Below are 19,795 nucleotides of genomic sequence, written 5' to 3' on the forward strand. Positions count from 1 at the left end.
ATTTGTATTATTTTTACAGGAAAATTATTTTTAACTTTATTTTTGAGAAGGGAGAAAAGCTAAAAGGATACTTTTGTGAACATGACCAATTTTGATGATGCCTAACTAGAGACTGATATTCTAACTGCTGTTCTAAATGAACTGGAATTGAGGAATACTTAACACTGCTTCATCAAACATCACAAGCATTTTACCCATAATAAAAAATGTTTTTTTAATGGAGATAAAACCTAAAAAAAACACCTATCTATATTATTCCTGCTGGAGGTTGTGTTAGCATGACATGAGGGCAGGAGATTCCTTGAGCATTATCTCCTCCCTAAAATTGTATATTAAGCACAAACACTAGGATAAGGTGCAACAAGTAAGCATGTGGTTACTGCTAACTGGATTTACGTGTGGGTGACTCTTCATTTTACATTAATGGAAGGAAGAAAAGTCCTGAGTTGCTTTTTAATTATAAGTTGCAATTTTTGATTTTTATATTCTTTTAATAAATATTCTTTGAACACCAGTTATCATGTCAGCCTCACTGTAATTTTTATACCCTGAGGCAATCCTCTGTGTTCAGGAGTAATTTGTATGGAAGAAGTTGATAATTCTGATGGTTTTATTGTCCTTGCTATCTTGTTCAACAGTTTTTATAATCTAGATATTGTGGGGGAAATCCTACTTGCCTTTATAATCTCAACACAAAAAAAAACGTGTTTATAGTAATTGAGTATTGCACATGCAAGAAAAGCATTTGTTGAAAGGGTTTCTAAGATTAAGTTTTACTTGTACACTTGTTTATATCTTGTACAATAATGAAGTATTACTTGCCTATGGTTGGCCTCCCTATTGGAGCTGGAAATGTCCTTATATTTCCCCATATTAGGTGAGGTGAAATGTCTCAGTGCCTTAGCAATTCTCTTGCTTCCAATAATATTGCACAGTAACTAAGAAGACATACAGCCCAGGAAATTATTCATAATCTTTATATACTAAAAATTCTACTTTTGCAATTTTTAGGAAGTCTCCAAATAGTGCATCCTCCCTGTAAGCCATTTCTCAGTGTGCTGCTGTCTCATCTGTTTGGAATGTTCAAAAAAGAAGGATGGTGGATTAAAGTTAATGATTATTAGGATACTTTATTCTACTCAGTCTGTGATTCCAAAGGTGTCCTTAGTCCTCAGAAAACTTTAAAAATAATGGGTTATAAAATTTGGGAAAGGTAGCGGTGCGTTTTAATTTTTACAGAAGTATATATAAAAATTATATCTGTTCATCAATAATAATACTCTTTCTAAGTCCTCTGCCTCCTTCTTAGGTTTCTCTGTGTCATGTCTCATTCCCTAGTTGAGAGAATAGAACTACAACCTATTCACACACATCTGCTAGTGCTGTTCTTAAACCAACGATTAAGAAGTTCGTGAGGGCAACCCAGAAAGACTTGTGCTCTGATTTCCATCTCTTTACCCCTCCCCCCTTTCAAAGTGGCACTTTTTCTCGAGTCACCCCCTCAGTGGCAAGACTGGAATGAGCCTCTCGCACGTGTTTAGTCATTGTGTGAATTCACATCCTATTCCTCTGGCGCAGTGTGATGGTGTTTCAAAACACTGAGCCACTAAAACTATTTTATTTCTGTGAGATCACGCCTGTAGATGTGAGGAGCTTTATGCATGTTCAATTGAAGTTAGTTTCAGTGAACATAATTCATTCTGCTTCAGCTTGGACAAATATAACACTGGTTAAATTCTAAGCTTCTACTAAGCAAGGTAAATTTTACAGAGAAAAATGGATAACTGGGGTTAATAGAAAGTTACAAGATATCTGAAATATAAAGTTCAAAGCTGAAGTTTGTATGAACTGTCTGAACCTAGGATTTCATTGTATTAGATTGCAACATTTTAACTTTGTCCTATGTAGCTGGTTTGTTTGTTTTCTTGAATGTTTGGATATAATCTCTATATATTGATGTTTACAGATTGACGGAAATCCTGATCAACAGGAGGATAATCTAGATGAACAGTACCAGGATGAGGGAGAGGAAGAGGTAAGGAAATGCATGCTAGTTAGCTGGTGGGAGGGCACTGTAATATAACTTTACTTATACATTGAAATATAGTCAGCACCTTCATTGTGTTAAGAAGTTGCTTTTTTCAAAATATTAGTCATGAATATTAGTAATGAACATACCAACAAATTTATACAAAATTCACCTGTTTAGCGAAGGCATTAATCAATTTAAAATAAATAGGTCAGGCAGCACCTGTGGATCGAAGAATATAGGTGAAGTTACAGATGTTACATGGTACATTTGTATCATCCTCCAGCTCTGACTAAAAGCCATCAACCTGAAGCATTAACCCTAACTTCCTTGCTCCACAGATGCTGCTGGACCTGCTGAGTGTTTGCAGCATTTTCTGTTTTTATTTCAGATTTCCAGCACCTGCAGTATTTTAAAATAATTGGCTTTAGTTCCTGATTAAAATAGTGGACAAAGAAATGTCATATAAATATTGCGCAGCACGATTACAGCTCAGTCGATTGTAAAGTAATACATTCTGGTGAAGTACTCTGTTGGTATGGTGCCTTGATAAGATTATGGGGGAGGAGTTACAGGGCGCCCAGTTTGGAATGATAACTTTTGGGGTAGCGCAAAAGCGTCGCTGGGTGCTACACGAGCAACTCTGACACGAACTTCCGGTTTAGCGCTCCAGGAAGGAAATGGAGTGCTAAATCAAGCACTACCACTTCTCTTGGAGCGCTAAAGCCGGCAAGAGGAGCATTAGCGGTGCTGCACTCCCCAATTTGAGGGCAGCGCTGCCGGGAATAGAGAACATTGTTGTGGGTTCTGTATTGAAAGGAGGTCCCTTGTCGCTGACAGAAGCTGCGATCCGCGACGATCAGCTCCATGCACTCTAGCAGAGTGCCAGGCTGATCAATCACGGCCGAAGAAAATGCTGAAAAATGGACGTAAGGAATCAAGAAAATGTTTTATTTGACGCAACCATCATCACTTTTAAATACCGCTCCCCAAGTGGCCAGCCTCCCTAACAACGCCTCCAGCAGCTGAGGTGTTGTCATCCAGCGATCCTGCAGGGGGCGGAACTGAAGTTAGGGTCCGGGGCGGTGCACAGCATGATGACGTCAAGACCACCGGTCACAGGAGACCATGGTGTTCGTGGTTATTGCCACCGCAAACCTCTACGGCAAGAGCCGGTAGCGCCCCTTTATCGCCCCCCCCCCCCCGCCACTCTGCTAGAGTGCTTGGGGCTGATTGTCGCAGATTGCAGCTTCTGTCGGCGACAAGGGACCTCCTTTCAATACAGAGCCCACAACAATGGTCTCTGTTCCCGGCTGTGCTGCCCTCAACATTGGGGAGCGCAGCACCGCCACCGCCGCTACATTTCTAGGCCCATGACCTTGTGAGATATTGTAACGCAAAGTTTTGGGGGGATCTTTTGATTATATAATCGGAGTTTTGCTTGAACACGAGTTTGTTTCATCCTTCGGGCTATAGAGATAGGATCTGGCAGATAGTGTTATTGGGAACTGGATTGAACATTATCGACACAGGACATCATACTTCTAAGAACATAATTGTTCCTGTATTGCTGTGTGCAGGAGTTGGGGAATGCTGCTTACAGAAGGCAGAAGAGTAGGTTTAAATTGTGAAGAAATGGATATATACAAAGCAAATCAAAAATGGCAGCCAGATGGTCCATTGAGAATGTTTCATATCGTCATGGTGCAACTGAGCATCATGCCCTTCTCCACACCCCACACACCAGCAGCCACACAATCTAAGAAGAGACATGAAAAAGCAGAGAAATAAATGAAATGGTTTAGGAGCATGGGGGAGGGAGTGGGGATGTTTGTGGAGGAAATGGACCATGGTTCAATCACGAAGAGGTAAGAATGGATGAATATTTTGGAATTTTGCACAAGTACCGTTGGAAATGAGGGAGTATTATTTATGTAGAACTTCCCCTCAGGATATTCATTAGAAAGTTTGAGTCCATGGGCTTGATGGGGAAATAAGGTCTTTATTTTTCCATATTTTCTTAGATTTCTTACCATCAAAAACCAGTTAAGATTTTGATGTAGTTACCATCTTTGTTGTTATAAATCCTCATAGGAATTTACATTAAGCAGTGTCTGTGTTTTTGTTACAATATCAGATGTCCACTTAAAAAAAATAGATAGCGGTGACGTGGTATTGATGCTATCCATATCCAGAGTCGGTTGGGCCTCTACTCATTGGAATTCAGAAGAATGAGAGGTGATCTTATCGAAACGTATAAGATTATGAGGGGGCTTGACAAGGTGGATGCAGAGAGGATGTTTCCACTGATGGGGGAGACTAGAACTAGAGGGCATGATCTTAGATTAAGAGGCCGCCTATTTAAAACAGAGATGAGGAGAAATTTCTTCTTTCTGAGGGTTGTGAATCTGTGGAATTCGCTGCCTCAGAGAGCTGTGGAAGCTGGGACATTGAATAAATTTAAGACAGAAATAGACAGTTTCTTAAACGATAAGGGGATCAGGGGTTATAGAAACATAGAAAATAGGTGTAGGAGTAGGCCATTCGGCCCTTCGAGCCTGCACCGCCATTCAATATGATCATGGCTGATCATTCTTTCAGTACCCCGTTCCTGCTTTCTCTCCATATCCCTTGATCCCTTTAGCCGTAAGGGCCACATCTAACTCCCTTTTGAATATATCCAATGAACTGGCATCAACAACTCTCTGCAGTAGAGAATTCCACAGGTTAACAACTCTCTGAGTGAAGAAGTTTCTCCTCACCTCGGTCCCAAATGGCCTACCCCTCCATCCCTAGACTGTGACCCCCAGTTCCAGACCCCCCCAACATCGGGAACATTCTTCCTGCATCTAACCTGTCCAATCCCATCAGAATTTTACATGTCTCCATGAGATCCCCTCTCATCCTTCCAAACGCCAGCGAATATAAGCCCAGTCGATCCAGTCTCTCCTCATATGTCAGTCCTGCCATCCCGGGTATCAGTCTGGTGAACCTTCGCTGCACTCCCCCAACAGCAACGGGGAGCGGGCGGGAAAATGGAGCTGAGACCATGATCAGATCAGCCATGATCTTATTGAATGGCGGAGCAGGCTCGAGGGGCCGTATAGCCTACTCCTGTTCCTATTTCTTATGTTCTTATGTATCATCTCAGAACAGGCAAAAGGAATTAGCAGAATAGCAGTTGCAAATTTCTGTTCTTCATATAGGAAACCTTCCTAGAAATATGAAATGGTTCTGTTTGTCTTTACATGTAATCGCACTGTATATTTGCTTCCCTTCCTCAACCCTAACATACTTTCATTATTTGAACAGCACTTATTTCTATAATCCTTACCACTGAAAAACAATACACGGCACTTAAAATGCCCCTCATAGATCAGGTAAATCCTGTATTACTGTAGCTTTTCTGACACTAAGTACCAATTCACAAGCCTCATTTTGCCACTTTATTTGCTTTACTTAAATTAACTTCTCATTTTGGCTCTCAGTCTTTTACTGTCTTTCACTTACCTGTCACTTGAAATGCATAGGCCATGATCCTGACAGTCATGTCAGGAATGTGCCTATCAGTGCTGACCCTGAATTCGGGATCAGTGGGAGCTTACTTCATTTGGATGGGGCTGGTAAGCACCTACTTCACCAGGGATGCATCTTGGGTGTCCGCTTTCCTCACACTGCCGAAAACTCTGCTGCCTGACGCCAATGGGGGACAAGCTCCCATCTCTCAAGATCTCATGCATTTCCTGATTGGATGCGGATCCAGAATTTAAAAAAAAATTCTTCCCATTTTGGAGGTCACCCTTTAGGAAGCTCATGCATCTCATCTCACTGGACATATCAACCACCAATATTCTCCGGGGCCCTTATGGGCTAAAGAAGCAGGAACACCCAGCATAGGAAGTCCCCAGGTCCGACTCCTCTGTATAATAAGCCTTGTAAGGGGTGGCCAGAGGCTCTGCCTCTTACAAGCAGCAATTCCCACTGAAGGTTGGTGTATTGGCAGGAGTTAGGTGGAATGGCCAAGGGATTTGGCCCCCTCATAGTTATTCATCCAGGAATGCAAAATATGTATCAGATGAAGACATTCATACACTTTTCTGGATTTTTATGCTTCCATGGGCTTGTATCCTAATTTTTAATTTGAGATCAGTAGCTAATCTATTCAGTGCTACTGAGATCTAGACCGTAATTGCATGGAACTGCACCCACATTTACTGGAACAGGCAGTTGTAATCCAACAGCACATCATGGACAATGCCATCAGTTTTGTGAATATTGTCTTGATTGCTCTGTGTACTGTATTAGATGGATCATGAACTGCATATCTGCCATTTGTTGTATTCCTCTAGTGTAAAAGTGCTTTAAAAATATTTTTGTTGTACTTCTACTTCTCATGCTGGTCTTCCTGTCTTTTCACATGGTTCTAATTCAGTCACCTCCATCTTAAATTGATTTCTGTTTAACATTCACAAGCTGCCTTCTTTCAACTTTCCATCTAACCCCTATTTTTTCATATATCTGAACATATATATCTCACACTTTTACATTTCAGCCTCTTCTTACTCTCTACATTCCTCATTCCTCATTCATTCCCTAAATGTATTAGCTTTCTAGGTTTGACTTTGTCTTCCTGAAAGTTCTGTTCAACTTTTCTTTTAAAATTCTTATCTTTTGTTGTCAGCATTTTTAGCTGCATCCTTGGTGCTGATATTTATTGGAGAAAAAGAACCACAGAGAATTGTTGATTTTGATAACTCAATCGTTAATTATTTTATATTATCACTTTTTGCAAATTAAATTGTCAACTGATATTAGTTATAAACTCTACATACAGTGCACCCAAAATATTTGCTGCTTTTCTCAGTTTCATGAAACTTCTGCCCTCATTATGATTTTCTCTGGCTCCACTATGTTATGCCATGCACTAAATTGAACCTTTGAATTTAGATGTTCTAAAATTCTGCTTCTCTGAATCTAATTTTGTTTTTCTTCCAATTTGCTCCTTTCCTATCTTATGATGACACATGATTCCATCAGCTTGCCAAGTAGTTATTGTTCATGTTTGAGCTCAGACACGGAGTAATTTTGACTTTGTATGATAGTGTAAAATGGGCAATATCGATTCAGCTGCCAGTTGACTGTAATGGAAATGAAAATAGGGAGAGATGCATAATGGGGCCTATCCTCATAATTTACATATATAATAATGTTTTTGTTGGTGAACTGTAGCTGGCCAGGATTGTACAGGCTGTAACATGGTTGAGAGGTTCTGATGATGACCTGAATGACAAGAAAGTGAAGCTGGAGTAGTTTGAATTCTGAGATTACAGTACAGCTTTGCAAAACACTATCCGAGTCAGCTGTTATGTTTTATTTATGGATCTGATATTTTGCCGTTTGGTTGTATTTTGCTACTGCTGCCATATTATGCCATTCTGTCACAGCTGTCACAATTGTTTTAGCATAAACATTCACAGTTGGGCAGCATCACTTGACAGGAGGAAAAAGTGAGACAAGAGTTACTTTTCTGCCTCTCGACCGATACATAATTATGAAAATCAGCTAACCACAGAAAATTGAGTGCAAAAAGTACACCCAACTGTGGGTCAGTGTAACATCTATTTCAAATCATTCGCATGTGAACTGCACCCCACAGAAAATCTAGGCTAAGATACTTTAAAATCAAGAAAAGACAAAATCATAAAATTAATTTTACACTGTGTAATCACCAACGCCCATCTGTTATTATCCGCTTGAATTCTGCTGCAAGTTATACATCGCTCCCGATTTTCAGTTCCATTGACTGTAATGGAAATGAAAATCGGGAGAGATGCCATGATGATGCCTTTCTAAAAAATCTTGTTTTACATTGAAGATTTTATGCTGACACTAAACTCTGCTCAATTCTCCCTGAAAAGCTGTGTCGACCTAACATTCAATCATGTGGCAATATCTAAGAATTTATGCGAGAAGCTCCTTGTGAGCTATTAAGCAATAGCTTCTTTTCTTACTGCAGGTCAGCTTTTCAATTTCAAATACTTTTATTTGCTGCCCTCAATTTTTTATATTGATCTAACCTCATTCTGCATTCATTTCACTGAAAAGAATATTTTAGTCTATCTTCATAAAGCACTAACTCGAGATAATTTCTTACTCTTATCGGCACCTTTTGATTCAGCTTTTCAATGTTACTTTAAAGCTGATAAGAGGAAGGGTTCGAGTGATTTCCCTTCCTTGTGCCTAGGTTCCATTCCTGGTGCACACACTAACATTGATTAGCATATCAGTCACTTTTCACTACTGAGATGTTTCTAAAGACTGGTATCAGGGCCATCTTGAGATTTGGGTACCCCTATAAGAACTGCTCACTACCCGCTCCTCTACCTTAGTGGTAGTCAAACAGTGGAGGGCAAGCATGTTATTCTAGGATGTCTGGGCATGCAATGCTAGATCATTCAATAATTTATAGTTAAAGTGGTGCAATCTGCTGCTGCTTTTCAATTCATTTAGTTTCAGACATAAGATAACATATATAATAAAGGGGTTCCCAATTGTATTCAAACAAGATTCACTTGCTACAATCATCACTCTTTTAAAGATGTGGATGGGTCAATCTCTGTAACCTTTTACTCTGTGTTAATCTCTTTTCTTATATTTTTCTCTCTCCCTGGGGCTAAAATTCCTGTTTTGGGAAATGTGAACCCAAAAAAGTATAAAGTGCTATTTTCTCCAATGAAGACAGGAAATGTCAGTACCACCTCCCTGCTTCTGTTATTCTTCCCTCTCTCATTGCTTCTCTCTCTCTTACTCTGCCTTTCCCTCCAAATTCACAAGATGTTGTGATCTCCTGGAAAGATACATAAAAGTACATGGGCTAAAACAACAAAAGCTATTAATGCTGAATATAAAAAGGATGCATCATCATAGGCAGTCCCTCAAAGCGAGAATGACTTGCTTCCATGCCAAAAAAGGATGAGTTCACAGGTGTTTCAATGAAGGATCTAATATTCCAGGTCCTGAACTACATCCTGAAGGGTGGAAGATGCCTGTGTGTGGATTTTATTAACGTGGGGTGGCCGTTGCACACCAGCCGCCACACGGGCTTAACAGAGCTAGGTCTTGGTCCAGTGGCAAGGGTTATCCAAGACGACTGTCGACCTGCTTTGCTGCACGGACCTAGTGCGCACACATATCGCAGTATGGGCTGGCCCATGCTGCCTCTGGGCGCTTGGCCCCGAACTCACGCCTCTCCTGGGCCCCGATCACGTCCCTCTACAGTCTCTCGCCACTCCTTCGCAGACACACAATGAAGGTGGTTCATAACCAAGGCTGACAAAGAAGACAATAGGGTGGAACTGTGGCACCTAAAAAAATAAGACAAAGGAGGATAGCCCTAATATCCCATACCCTGAGGGAGCACCGTAAATTCATTACCTGACTCAGGAAAATCATAAGTTCATTTTCAAAAGTTATATACCACAATTTACTTTGTGCAGATCACAGACATTATACAAGTTTGATAACTTGATATGGATGTCAGTGTCACTTCATAGGTATTGGCCATTATTCTCTTGTAGCTTTCCATAAAGTGTTAAAAATAAATAGAATTTAAAGTATAATGTACGAGTAATTAAAATACTCATTTTTGGATGATGCACCGTATTAAGCTATAGTGGGGTCGAATTTGGTAAAGGCCTCCGCCTGCCCAAGTGCCACCCAAAGTGCCGCCGATGGCCACCGCCGAGGTGCTGGACAGTACTTTCGGTTTTCATCGCAGAGGTCCCTTGAAGGTCGGCGGGTGGCAAATCAATGATGTACCACTGCCAATCCGGGCGGCAGCAGGCGAGAGGTCTCATTCTCGGCTGGAGTCAGGCCCACGGAGGGTCGAAGACCTAAAAATAAAAATCATCAGCAAAACAAAAACATCTGAGGATCTTCAGGGGACCCCATCCAGGTAAGTACCTGTAAAGAAATAATTTTAAAACATTCCACTTACCTTTTGTACAGGATCTTGACACTTACCGTTGAGGACAGTCAGCCTCCACACAGCGGTCCACTGCCGTCCTGCCACCGACTCCAGTCGACTTCCGCCCGCATGAATATGGCATCTCGGTGGGCAGGAGTCTCCTTACGCGCATCGACCGTCCGCTGACGTTGGCAGGCGCTTCCCGGCGGCTCTCCCCTCCCACCCGCTCCATGCCACGTCGAAAGTGGCACTGGGTGGTTCGAGCAGAAGAATGTCGGCGACAATGTGTAAGGGGTGGTCTCGGGGGTCAGGTTCACCTCTGACCTTCTGAGCGGTTCGAATCGCTCCCTCTCCCTTCGGTTCTAAGGGGGACATGATAAAGTGCAAGAGGCAACTGGTTTGGTGCAAAAGAACTTTGATTTTATTAAAGACAAGAAAATGCAATGTCAAGCTTATAATTGCTCTAACGAAGAACAGTACATCACACATTCAAAGGGGTTACAGTGAATAATACACCTCCCACCTCCCAATACCTAACACTGACTAGATTAGACTCCAGGGCAAACAGGGACTATGCTTACCAATACTTTATGGTCAGTTGGCGGTAGTTCGCGATTTTGGGGTTCGCTGGATTCTGTAGGTTCTGCTTGCCGTACCACGAACGTTAGAGAAGACTTCTTACTGCGCAATCTTCAGTTGGGTGGTGGCCGCTGATGCGATAGGGTGCGTTTTGGACTTATGGGGTAAGTACCCGTTTTCTTTCGTTAGAAATAAGTTTAAAGTCTCTTTAGGTCATGTTTTCATCTGTTGGTAGTCAGGACTTAGATTGTAGAGTGGAAACGTTTGATTCTTCGGTTTCTTCCTTGTGGAGTTTTCTTTCGAAGTTGGTCGAACGTGGTGGTTTTGGTGATATCACGTTGGCTGTGGTCTGTTGCTGCCGCGATGGTGGTGTTCTTCCTTCCTTTTCCAACAGGAGAAGTTAGTTACAACTGCTACGGTGGTCTCTCTCCCTTCTTGATGCTAAGTGTCCCTAGCAATGTCTTCTGAGGCAGTAGAATCTGCATAGCATACCCTTTGTTAAAACAGGGCCCAGTTATACTGTTGAAGCTGTTCTAATCTTCGCGCCAAATCAGCCCAGATTCTTTGTTTAATTTTTGGCGGGCTTGTTATTTCTTTATCATATTTTGGCGGGTTCATTAAAATGTTAACTTGTCTCAGGTGTGTCGATCTTCTAAATCTGTTTCTTGATGGAAGTATTAGCTTGGTATTTGCAATGTCTGTTTGTGCTTGGGTTTTTTCATGCAGACTGGATGGGCCTTTGTTTGTTATGCTTATACTGAAATGGCTTTCCAGATTCAGTCTGATGCTTAGCGATCTCTGGGTTAATTGTTGTTATGTTAATGTCTCCTGTGGAGAAGGATTTTCGAGTATCCATAATTCTCCACACCATTTACTTTAGTTTCAATACCTCAGATAGCTTCGATACTCAAACTCGTTTCTTTGTAGGATAGCTATCCTTTAGATCTCTAGCCCTGCCCACGCAGACAAAATTTGTCTTGTAAAATCCAAAATTCAATTAAAGTTCGTAGTTTCTTCCATGTGTACTTTAGAATTTCAGACTTTCAGGTAGATAGTTCCAAATTAAATTTCCTTTCCAAACACTGGGGTGGGGTGGGGGTGGTGGGGGGGGGCCACGAATTTTGCACCCTTCAGTTGACAGCAATCGGCGATAAGTTGATCAGTTTCAGCCCCAATGTCTCAGTTTGTATCTTCGTAACTTCACAGGTGAGCCATCCAGATCCTAGCCAAGGCTGACTTCTGAAGAACCCATTGACCAATCAAGAGAAGGAGAATCAGCTAGCTATTTTACCCCAAGCATTACAATGCCCAGGTGATGTTGGTATCTGATGTGCAGCAGCCAACATTCAAGAGGCATAATATACCTGCGATAAATTGAAGTATAACCCTTGCTTCAGGATCCTTTGTGGCGTCACTTTTCAAAAGGCAGAGGTCATAAAACCATCTGAAATGTATAAAAGAAGACATTGAACTTAGAATACCTCAACCCACCAATCCACCACACAACTACAAGCAACAGAATACTGGAAGTGTTCTGAGGACTTAACACACAGAACATGCTAAGAAGCTATACATTCTTCAAGTTGCACAATGATAGAACACTCTATACATCATTGTATGCAAGTAATTGGGAACAGTTAATTGAGCAGGTTGACTGCAGAGCCAATCTGCTTGACAACACTAGTCTACTGCTATCTGTCTTCTTTCCATTGTCCATGAGAGCTCGTCTAGTGTCTCTCGGACAGTCTGGGTGGATTGTGCAGAACTCTTGCATTATTTCAGTCCGATGTTAACTTCATGAGAATCTGATTCGCTGAGTTTGATCTCAGTTAGTATGTAGTTTGGTAAGTGCTAATAATGAATTAAAATTTTTCGCTGCATAAAAAGACATATACTTGAAATTGTTAACAACCTGCTAAAATGTATTTCACTGGATCCAGTTTACCTTTCAACCAGCCTAGTAACTAATTACCAATTACAATTGAAGAAAAAAGTGCAGAAGTCGTGCTCGGAGATGATTCTATGTTCAGCACTTTCAATTTCTGCAGCGTTCTGGACCAATGGAGTACTTTTATTATCTGGTTACTGATTGCCTTAATATGCATTAGAAGGTAATTTACTTTGTGCCAGATAATTCATATAGCTAACTATGCTATAGTAGGTAGTTTTATATCTGGTTTCATACATGCAATTCCAAAAAAAGAGAAAACCTATAGTCACTCTCACCAGCAAAGCATTTCTTAAAGCAAGATTGCATTGCCTTTTGCCTAATTTTGCTGTGGAGTGGTGGAGGAAAAAACTGCTTCCAGATGAGGTTTTCTGAAGCCTCGTTCGAGGACTACTGGAAGAAGTCAGGGCAAGGAGGGAAGTTTTCTTTCTTTCCAGTGAGAGGAGGGTCTCAAAACAGCAGGTTCCCAGGCATGGAGAAACATTGCAGAAATTATCAGCTCCAAGGTCATCACCCCAGGGCCAGTGGAGGAAGAGCTTCAATGACCTCACAAGAGTAGCAAGGGTGAGTACAGCTCTCAATTTCGCCACCTTTCTCAACAACACTTGGTAACAGTCCTCTCCTCCACTCCCAGCTCTCTCAACAAGTCGCTCCCCTCAATCACATCCTTCACTACCCAGCACAAGGGAACACTATACCACCTCTGATTCTCATTCCAAGCACTTTCCCTGGATTCTGGAGAGGTCCCACCGGATTGGAAAACTGCAAATGTAATGCCCCTATTTAAAAGAGGAGGCATACAGAAAGCCGGGACCTATAGACCTGTTAGCCTAACATCTGTCATTGGGAAAATGCTGGAGTCCATTATTAAGGAAGCAGCAGCAGGACATTTGGAAAAGCATGATTCAATCAAACAGTCAGCATGGATTTATGAAAGGGAAATCATGTTTGACAAATTTGCTGGTGTTCTTTGAGGATGTAACGAGCAGGGTGGATAAAGGGGAACCAGTGGATGTGGTGTATTTGGATTTCCAGAAGGCATTCGATAAGGTGCCACTGCACAAGATGAAAGTTCACGGGGTTGGGCGTAATATATTAGCATGGATAGAGGATTGGCTAACTAACAGAGAACAGAGAGTCGGGATAAATGGGTCATTTTCCGGTTGGCAACCGTTAACTAGTGGGGTGTCGCAGGGATCGGTGCTGGGGCTTCAACTATTTACAATCTATATTAATGACTTGGATGAAGGGACAGAGTGTAATGTAGCCAAGTTTGCTGACGATACAAAGATGGATGGGAGAGCAAATTATGAGGAGGACACAAGAAATATGCAAAGGGATATAGAAAGGCTAAGTGAGTGGGCAAAAATTTGGCAGATGGAGTATAATTTGGGAAAGAGGTTATCCACTTTGGCAGAAAAAATAAAAAAGCAAATTCTAATTTAAATGGAGAAAAATTGCAAAGTGCTGCAGTACAGAGGCATCTGGAGGTCCTTGTGCATGAAACACAAAAAGTTAGTATGCAGGTATAGCAAGTAATCAGGAAGGCAAATGGAATGTTTGCCTTTATTGCAAAGGGGATGGAGTATAAAAGCAGAGAAGTCCTGCAACAACTGTACAGGCTACTGGTGAGGCCACACCTAGAGTACTGCGTACAGTTTTGGTTTCCGTATTTAAGAATGGATATATTTGCATTGGAGGCTGTTCAGAGAAGGTTCACTAGGTTGATTCCGGAGATGAGGAGGTTGACTTATGAAGATAGGTTGAGTAGGATGGGCCTATACTCATTGGAGCTCAGAAGAATGAGAGGTGATCTTATTGAAACATACAAGATAATGAGGGGGCTTGACAAGGTGGATGCAGAGAGGATATTTCCACTCATAGGGGAAACTAAAACTAGGGAGCATAGTCTCAGAATAAGGAGCCGCCCATTTAAAACTGAGATGAGGAGGAATTTCTTCTCTCAGAGGGTTGTAAATCTGTGGAATTCTCTGCCCCAGAGAGCTGTGGAGGCTGGGTCATTGAATATATTTAAGGCGGTGATAGACAGATTTTTGAGCGATAAGGGAGTAAAGGGTTAGGGAGAGCGGCAGGGAAGTGGAGCTGAGTCCATGATCCAATCAGCCATGGTCTTATTGAATGGCGGAGCAGGCTCGTGGGGCCAAATGACCTGCTCCTGCTCCTATTTCTTATGTTCTTATGTTCACATACTCAACTCATCCTTGCTCCTGTCACAGTGGCTACTAGCCGTATTCTCTTCTCTTCTCACTTGCTAGACTTTGCAGAATCACCAATTTGTCTCATAGTTCCATCCTCAATTCACACTTCTCATATATGCTTTCCATTCAACACTTCCCCATCCTCATTCCATCTTGCTTTTTGTCCCTGCACAACGAGAAGAAGCTCCACACATCTGCACTCTCCTTTGTAGGAGACACTCACTGATTCTTGCACTCTCTCTTTGTAAGACAAGACGGTGCACAACACAAGAGAGAAGAGTAAGACCAGGAGGAAGGACCAGGCAACATTATCAACATCTCCGTGCTGGAGCCACAAGCACTGGAAATTAGTGGCCCCTCCAGAGTTGTCAGAATAGGGGATTTCATGCCCGGGGGCTTCTCTAAACAGGGTCTATGATTATTACTTTCATCCCTTCATGAACCTCAGCAAAGCTCACAATCGTGCTGCTTAACTATATCAAGCTGCATTGTGATGCCTCACATCTGTTACTGCCCATCCTCTCAGTGCCATGATAACGCTTGTCTCTTTTCTCTTTCCTCGAGGTCCTTCTCAAAGGCCGCAGCCCGTAGAAGAAGACATCTCAGAGGAGGAGAGTCCTTCTGAGGAGGCACCATCGTGCACTGCATTACTCCCAAGTGACAGCACCGAGATTGGCTGGGTTAGTGAATGAGTTGGAGGGGTTTAGCATGTGGTGGAACACTCAGCACCAGTAAGTAGCAGCAGGTACTGGTGGCACCGATAGCCCAGGAGGCAGATTGTCAGAAATCGAGGTCCTCTCCCAGCTGTGCTGAGGAGGACAGAGATGCTGACTTCAAGGGCCCAGCTATGGGAAGAGTTTGCTTCACACAAGCATTTATATCAGGTATTGGAGGGCTTGCCAAGGAGTTTCACCATCATAACTGAAAGTATGGCGGAGTCTACTTCCAGGATGTGCGGTATCATCTCTCAGGGCAACACCACTCTACCCTGAGATGCTACAGCCAGGCTCTCACAACAGAAGTCAATGTTCACAGCCTTTGCAGCTTTGTTGAAAGCTCAAACGGCTGCCATACAAACTCTAAGCTCAAACCTGTGCTTCGTCTTGGAGGGGCAAACCTTGCAGAAACAGCCATCCACCTTGGAGAGATTGGTGGAGCAAATAGATAGGGTCTTTCAAAGTATCATCTTCGGCAGTCTGCTTTTCCGCAGATCAGTGGAAGTGATGAACCCCATCCCTGTGGGAGTGGCATTGTTTTCCACCAGCCGGGGGAGTTAAAATCGGGGCCGATGAGCCAACAGGAAGACAGTTGGTAAGCCACGCCATCTGTTGCAAGGACACTTGCAATCAATCTGCACCATAGGGTTTACACTGTTGGTGGCAGGTAAAGTTACCCTTGCAATCAACTGTTTTTGCTCTGCCTTCTTCCAGTCCAGCATAGACATCGTCTGCATAATCAACCAACGTGCAACTGACTGATACATTGGTCGGCATATTTCAGATATTTCATCTTCTTTCCTACTGACTAACAACAGAAGTTGACATTCAAATTCCACTCCTTGCCTTTCTCCAGAAAGCTCCCAGCATCAAGTCCAATATAGTCAAGGAGCTTGTTGAAGCTACTCAAAGCCCACCTCCAATCAGTGAGCGCAGATCCATTCGTCTGTATCTACCCTACTGATCTTTACAGAAACCCCAAAATTCACCTTGTGATATTTCTCGGCAAGAATGGCATGCCATTTTCTGTGTCTCAACATTGAGCCATAATATGCAACAAAGCACAAAATGTTGAAGCTGCTATCTTAAACAAACCAAATATTCTTGATTATTTTGGCTTTAATTATCATAAAGTAGATCAGTGCAAAACTAAAGCTATCCTTAAACTCAGGTTTCATGTGAGCCTCCCACTGGACTAGTGGGGAATATAAAGGTTGACTCCATAATCCTGTGCACCCAGCGGGAAGCTGTGCTTGGAAGTAGCACGGGTCGGAGAATCGCAGCTACATTGTTGTAACTCTTTCTCCAACAGCTGCGCTCACTGCAAGTATGGCTGGTATTGCGGAATCGTCCGAATGGCACAATCTTCCAACTTGACCACTAGCGAAGAGCAATGCATAACCGCTATCAAAGTGCCACGGTTTGGACACAGATCCATCTGTCTTCCAGGAGCTTTAATCTGCAAAAGAGCAGATACTTACTCCAAGACTGACCAGGACCAAAGACAGCCCAACTGATTCACCTCATAACCACCTAAGACCACACCTGTCAATGAAGGAAAAAAAGATAGTGCAATTATATAGCATCTTATCACATCTGCAGGATATCCCAAAACACTTTACAATCAATGCATTACTTTTAAATTAGATTACTGTTATTATATAAGCAAACATGGCAGCCGATAATAGCTGTCAGTACAGCAATAAATAGATGGTAGTCATTTTTTATGCTTATGTGGAATTTGTAAGAATAAGACATTTAATTTATGTAGCCGATTTAATTTGATACACGCCTCCATAGGCAGCTCGCCCATTGTAAGGGCGTTAATTTCTCCGGCAGTATCATGAAGGTGTATATTGGGAGAAAAGTGGAAGGACAATGGGAGGTTTGCCAATCGTGGCCAACAGCGGCTCTCAAGAGTGCTGTGGAGCCGAAAGGACTACTCCTGCTCCTCCTGACTCCACAGGTAAGCATTTTTCCACACTTTCTGGTAGCGGCCTCAGTGACCGCTGTAAAATCCTGAGTGGAGCAATCCCGGAGCCTCCTCCACTCAAACAAATAATTTGGTGCAGGGGTCCTGAAGCAGGCATCAGGTCCCTCATTTACATATGTAAGGGGCCTATTTCAGATGGGTGCCACAGGTGCCTAGACAGATGCCTATGCCAACATGATAGCAGCCGAACCCCTGGCGCAGCCATTTGTCCCCAAAATTGGCATTCAATATGCCCATAAAACGGCACAAAGTGGTCCAATAATTTACCCCAGTCAGTTTTGGTTTCCGGTCATCTGTATCCTTAGGCATTTTTCAATTGAGCATCTCCAGGCCATGGGTAACTCCCAGAATTGGGGGAGTTTAAATAAAAATCTTAAACTAGACCAATTGCATTTCAGGTAAACCTAATTATATTGGCTGCCGCGTGTTAGAAATTTGGCAAACAGTGCCGCATAATGTATGAATATGTCCGTGATTTATTGATGAAGGGCGATCTGCAGAATTTTTTAAAAAAATCAATATGTGTTCTGTTCAAGCCAAGTACAGGTAAACAACCTGATTTTTATATAGCACCCACACTTGCTGGAAGATGTCTTAGGATGTTTTTCAATAAAGAGGAACGAGTTTGGTGGACACCAAGGAAAGGTGATTAATAATTAGTTGATCATCGTGAAAAGGATCCAGGGAACCTGAATAACTGGGAGAGATATTATCAAAAATGGTAAAATAAGCTTTGAATGTTACCATATCTCGTAAACAAATAGAAGTTGTGCACTCGTGACTTGAAGGAAAGGCATTCACATTAGGAAACCAGAATTTTTAACGGTGGGAATATTGCTGGTTTTATGTTTAACAGTATCTGTGCCATGTTTATTTGTGGAGAAAAGAGATAAGATTTTCACTTGTGTGTCTGCATTTTTAGACCGAAAATTGCGGCCTCGCCGGGTTGGTACAAAGTGCACACAGACCCGGCAAGGCCTTGCAAAAGCTGCTTCTTGGCATGCAATGCGCATGTGCCAAGAAACGTTTTTTCTGCTCTGTCAAGATTTCTCCACACAGATCCTCCACATCCCCGAGACAAGGACGTCCGCGCGGCACAGATTGGGCTATTTGCCCAACTCATGCACAGCGAATGTCCTTCAGGTGCATAGCTTACTTTTACCAGCGTAACACTTTTAAAACATAGAAAAATTAAACTTAAACACTCATTTTTATATTAAAAATCCTGTCCATTAAGACAAGTTTGTTTTTAACACGTTAAAAAAAAAGTCCCAAAAATGTATATTTTTTCTAAAATATTTAATTACAATTAATTTTAAATATGAGGTGTTTTATTTATTTATTATGCTATGTTTCAGTGTTTTAGGGGGATTTCTCATTGATAGTAATGGGAGCCCGTACAAACAGCGCTCCCATTTTTATCAATGCATAGTGATTGGTGGTCCAGGCCCACGTGACTCCAGCATGTACGTATGTACGTGAACGACATCGCCCCATGCGCTGCGCAGCGAATCTAGGCCTCCAACTGGAATCCTACGTTGCTTCGGGACCACCAGGTACTTTCTGTAATTTTTTTCGGGTCGGAGGCATTCGTATGAAGGAAGCCTCTGATCGCAATTTTCCCCCCAATCAATCTGTCAAGTTGTATCATATCATACGCAAATGTGTTCTCACAGTGGTATGTGATTTCATGCTTTTGCAGGTTGATGAGAAGGAAGGGGAAGCTAATGAGCAGGAAGAAGAAGCCGTGGCTGATGATACCAACCAGGAAGGGGAGAAAGAGGATGAAAATTATGAAGAAGACGAAGAAGAAGAAGAAGGAGAAGTGCCTGACGCAAAGTCAAATCGACGAGCGGAAATGTGACTTTTTTATAACTGACTTTTTATTGTTTTTGTTTCATTGCCCGATTTGAGTTGATCTACAATCTTTTATAGATACTTTCACATAAATATATTTAATATGGTGTTCTTTCAGATTAATTTAAATTTGGCATATTTAAAGGTAATGTATTAAAGCCCTTCAAAGACATCTGCTTTCTGATTATATATAATTTATAATAGGTTCAATGTGAAAGGATAGTCCACAAAAGGTTCATAGTAAACTTTTTTTTAAATGTTAAAATGTTGGATCATATTTGTTTGAGGTATTTTGTTACATGTGCTTCATATGAGAGTAATTATTTCAATGCAATGCCAATTATAGCAAGCAATGCTTGATCATTTCTGAAGTTCAAAGCCTATTTTCTAACTTGAGTGATATTTATCATCATTATGATGAAAGGTTAATTTGTATACCTGATAACTGATCAGGTATTAAGCACTGCTCAATGCATTGCACAAAGTGG

General features: G+C 41.9%; 1 protein-coding gene across 6 annotated transcripts in view; it reads left to right on the forward strand.

Annotated features, from left to right (window-relative positions):
• Window positions 1-19,471, forward strand: part of golim4a (golgi integral membrane protein 4a) — a 155,902-nt gene extending 136,431 nt beyond the window's left edge. For 5 of the 6 annotated variants that reach the window (XM_070882315.1, XM_070882318.1, XM_070882319.1 and 2 more), the window contains 2 exons: window positions 1,967-2,035; window positions 19,153-19,471. In XM_070882315.1, the coding sequence (XP_070738416.1) occupies window positions 1,967-2,035; window positions 19,153-19,314 (231 nt within the window). In that variant the 3' untranslated portion in view covers window positions 19,315-19,471. Of the gene's footprint in view, window positions 1-1,966; window positions 2,036-11,780; window positions 12,441-19,152 lie in introns of those variants that run through there. The other variant, XM_070882317.1, reaches the window with a different exon arrangement.
• Window positions 19,472-19,795: the final 324 nt, after the last annotated feature.

The sequence above is a fragment of the Pristiophorus japonicus genome, chromosome 6 (genome assembly GCF_044704955.1).
Source record: "Pristiophorus japonicus isolate sPriJap1 chromosome 6, sPriJap1.hap1, whole genome shotgun sequence".
NCBI lineage: Eukaryota > Metazoa > Chordata > Chondrichthyes > Pristiophoridae > Pristiophorus > Pristiophorus japonicus.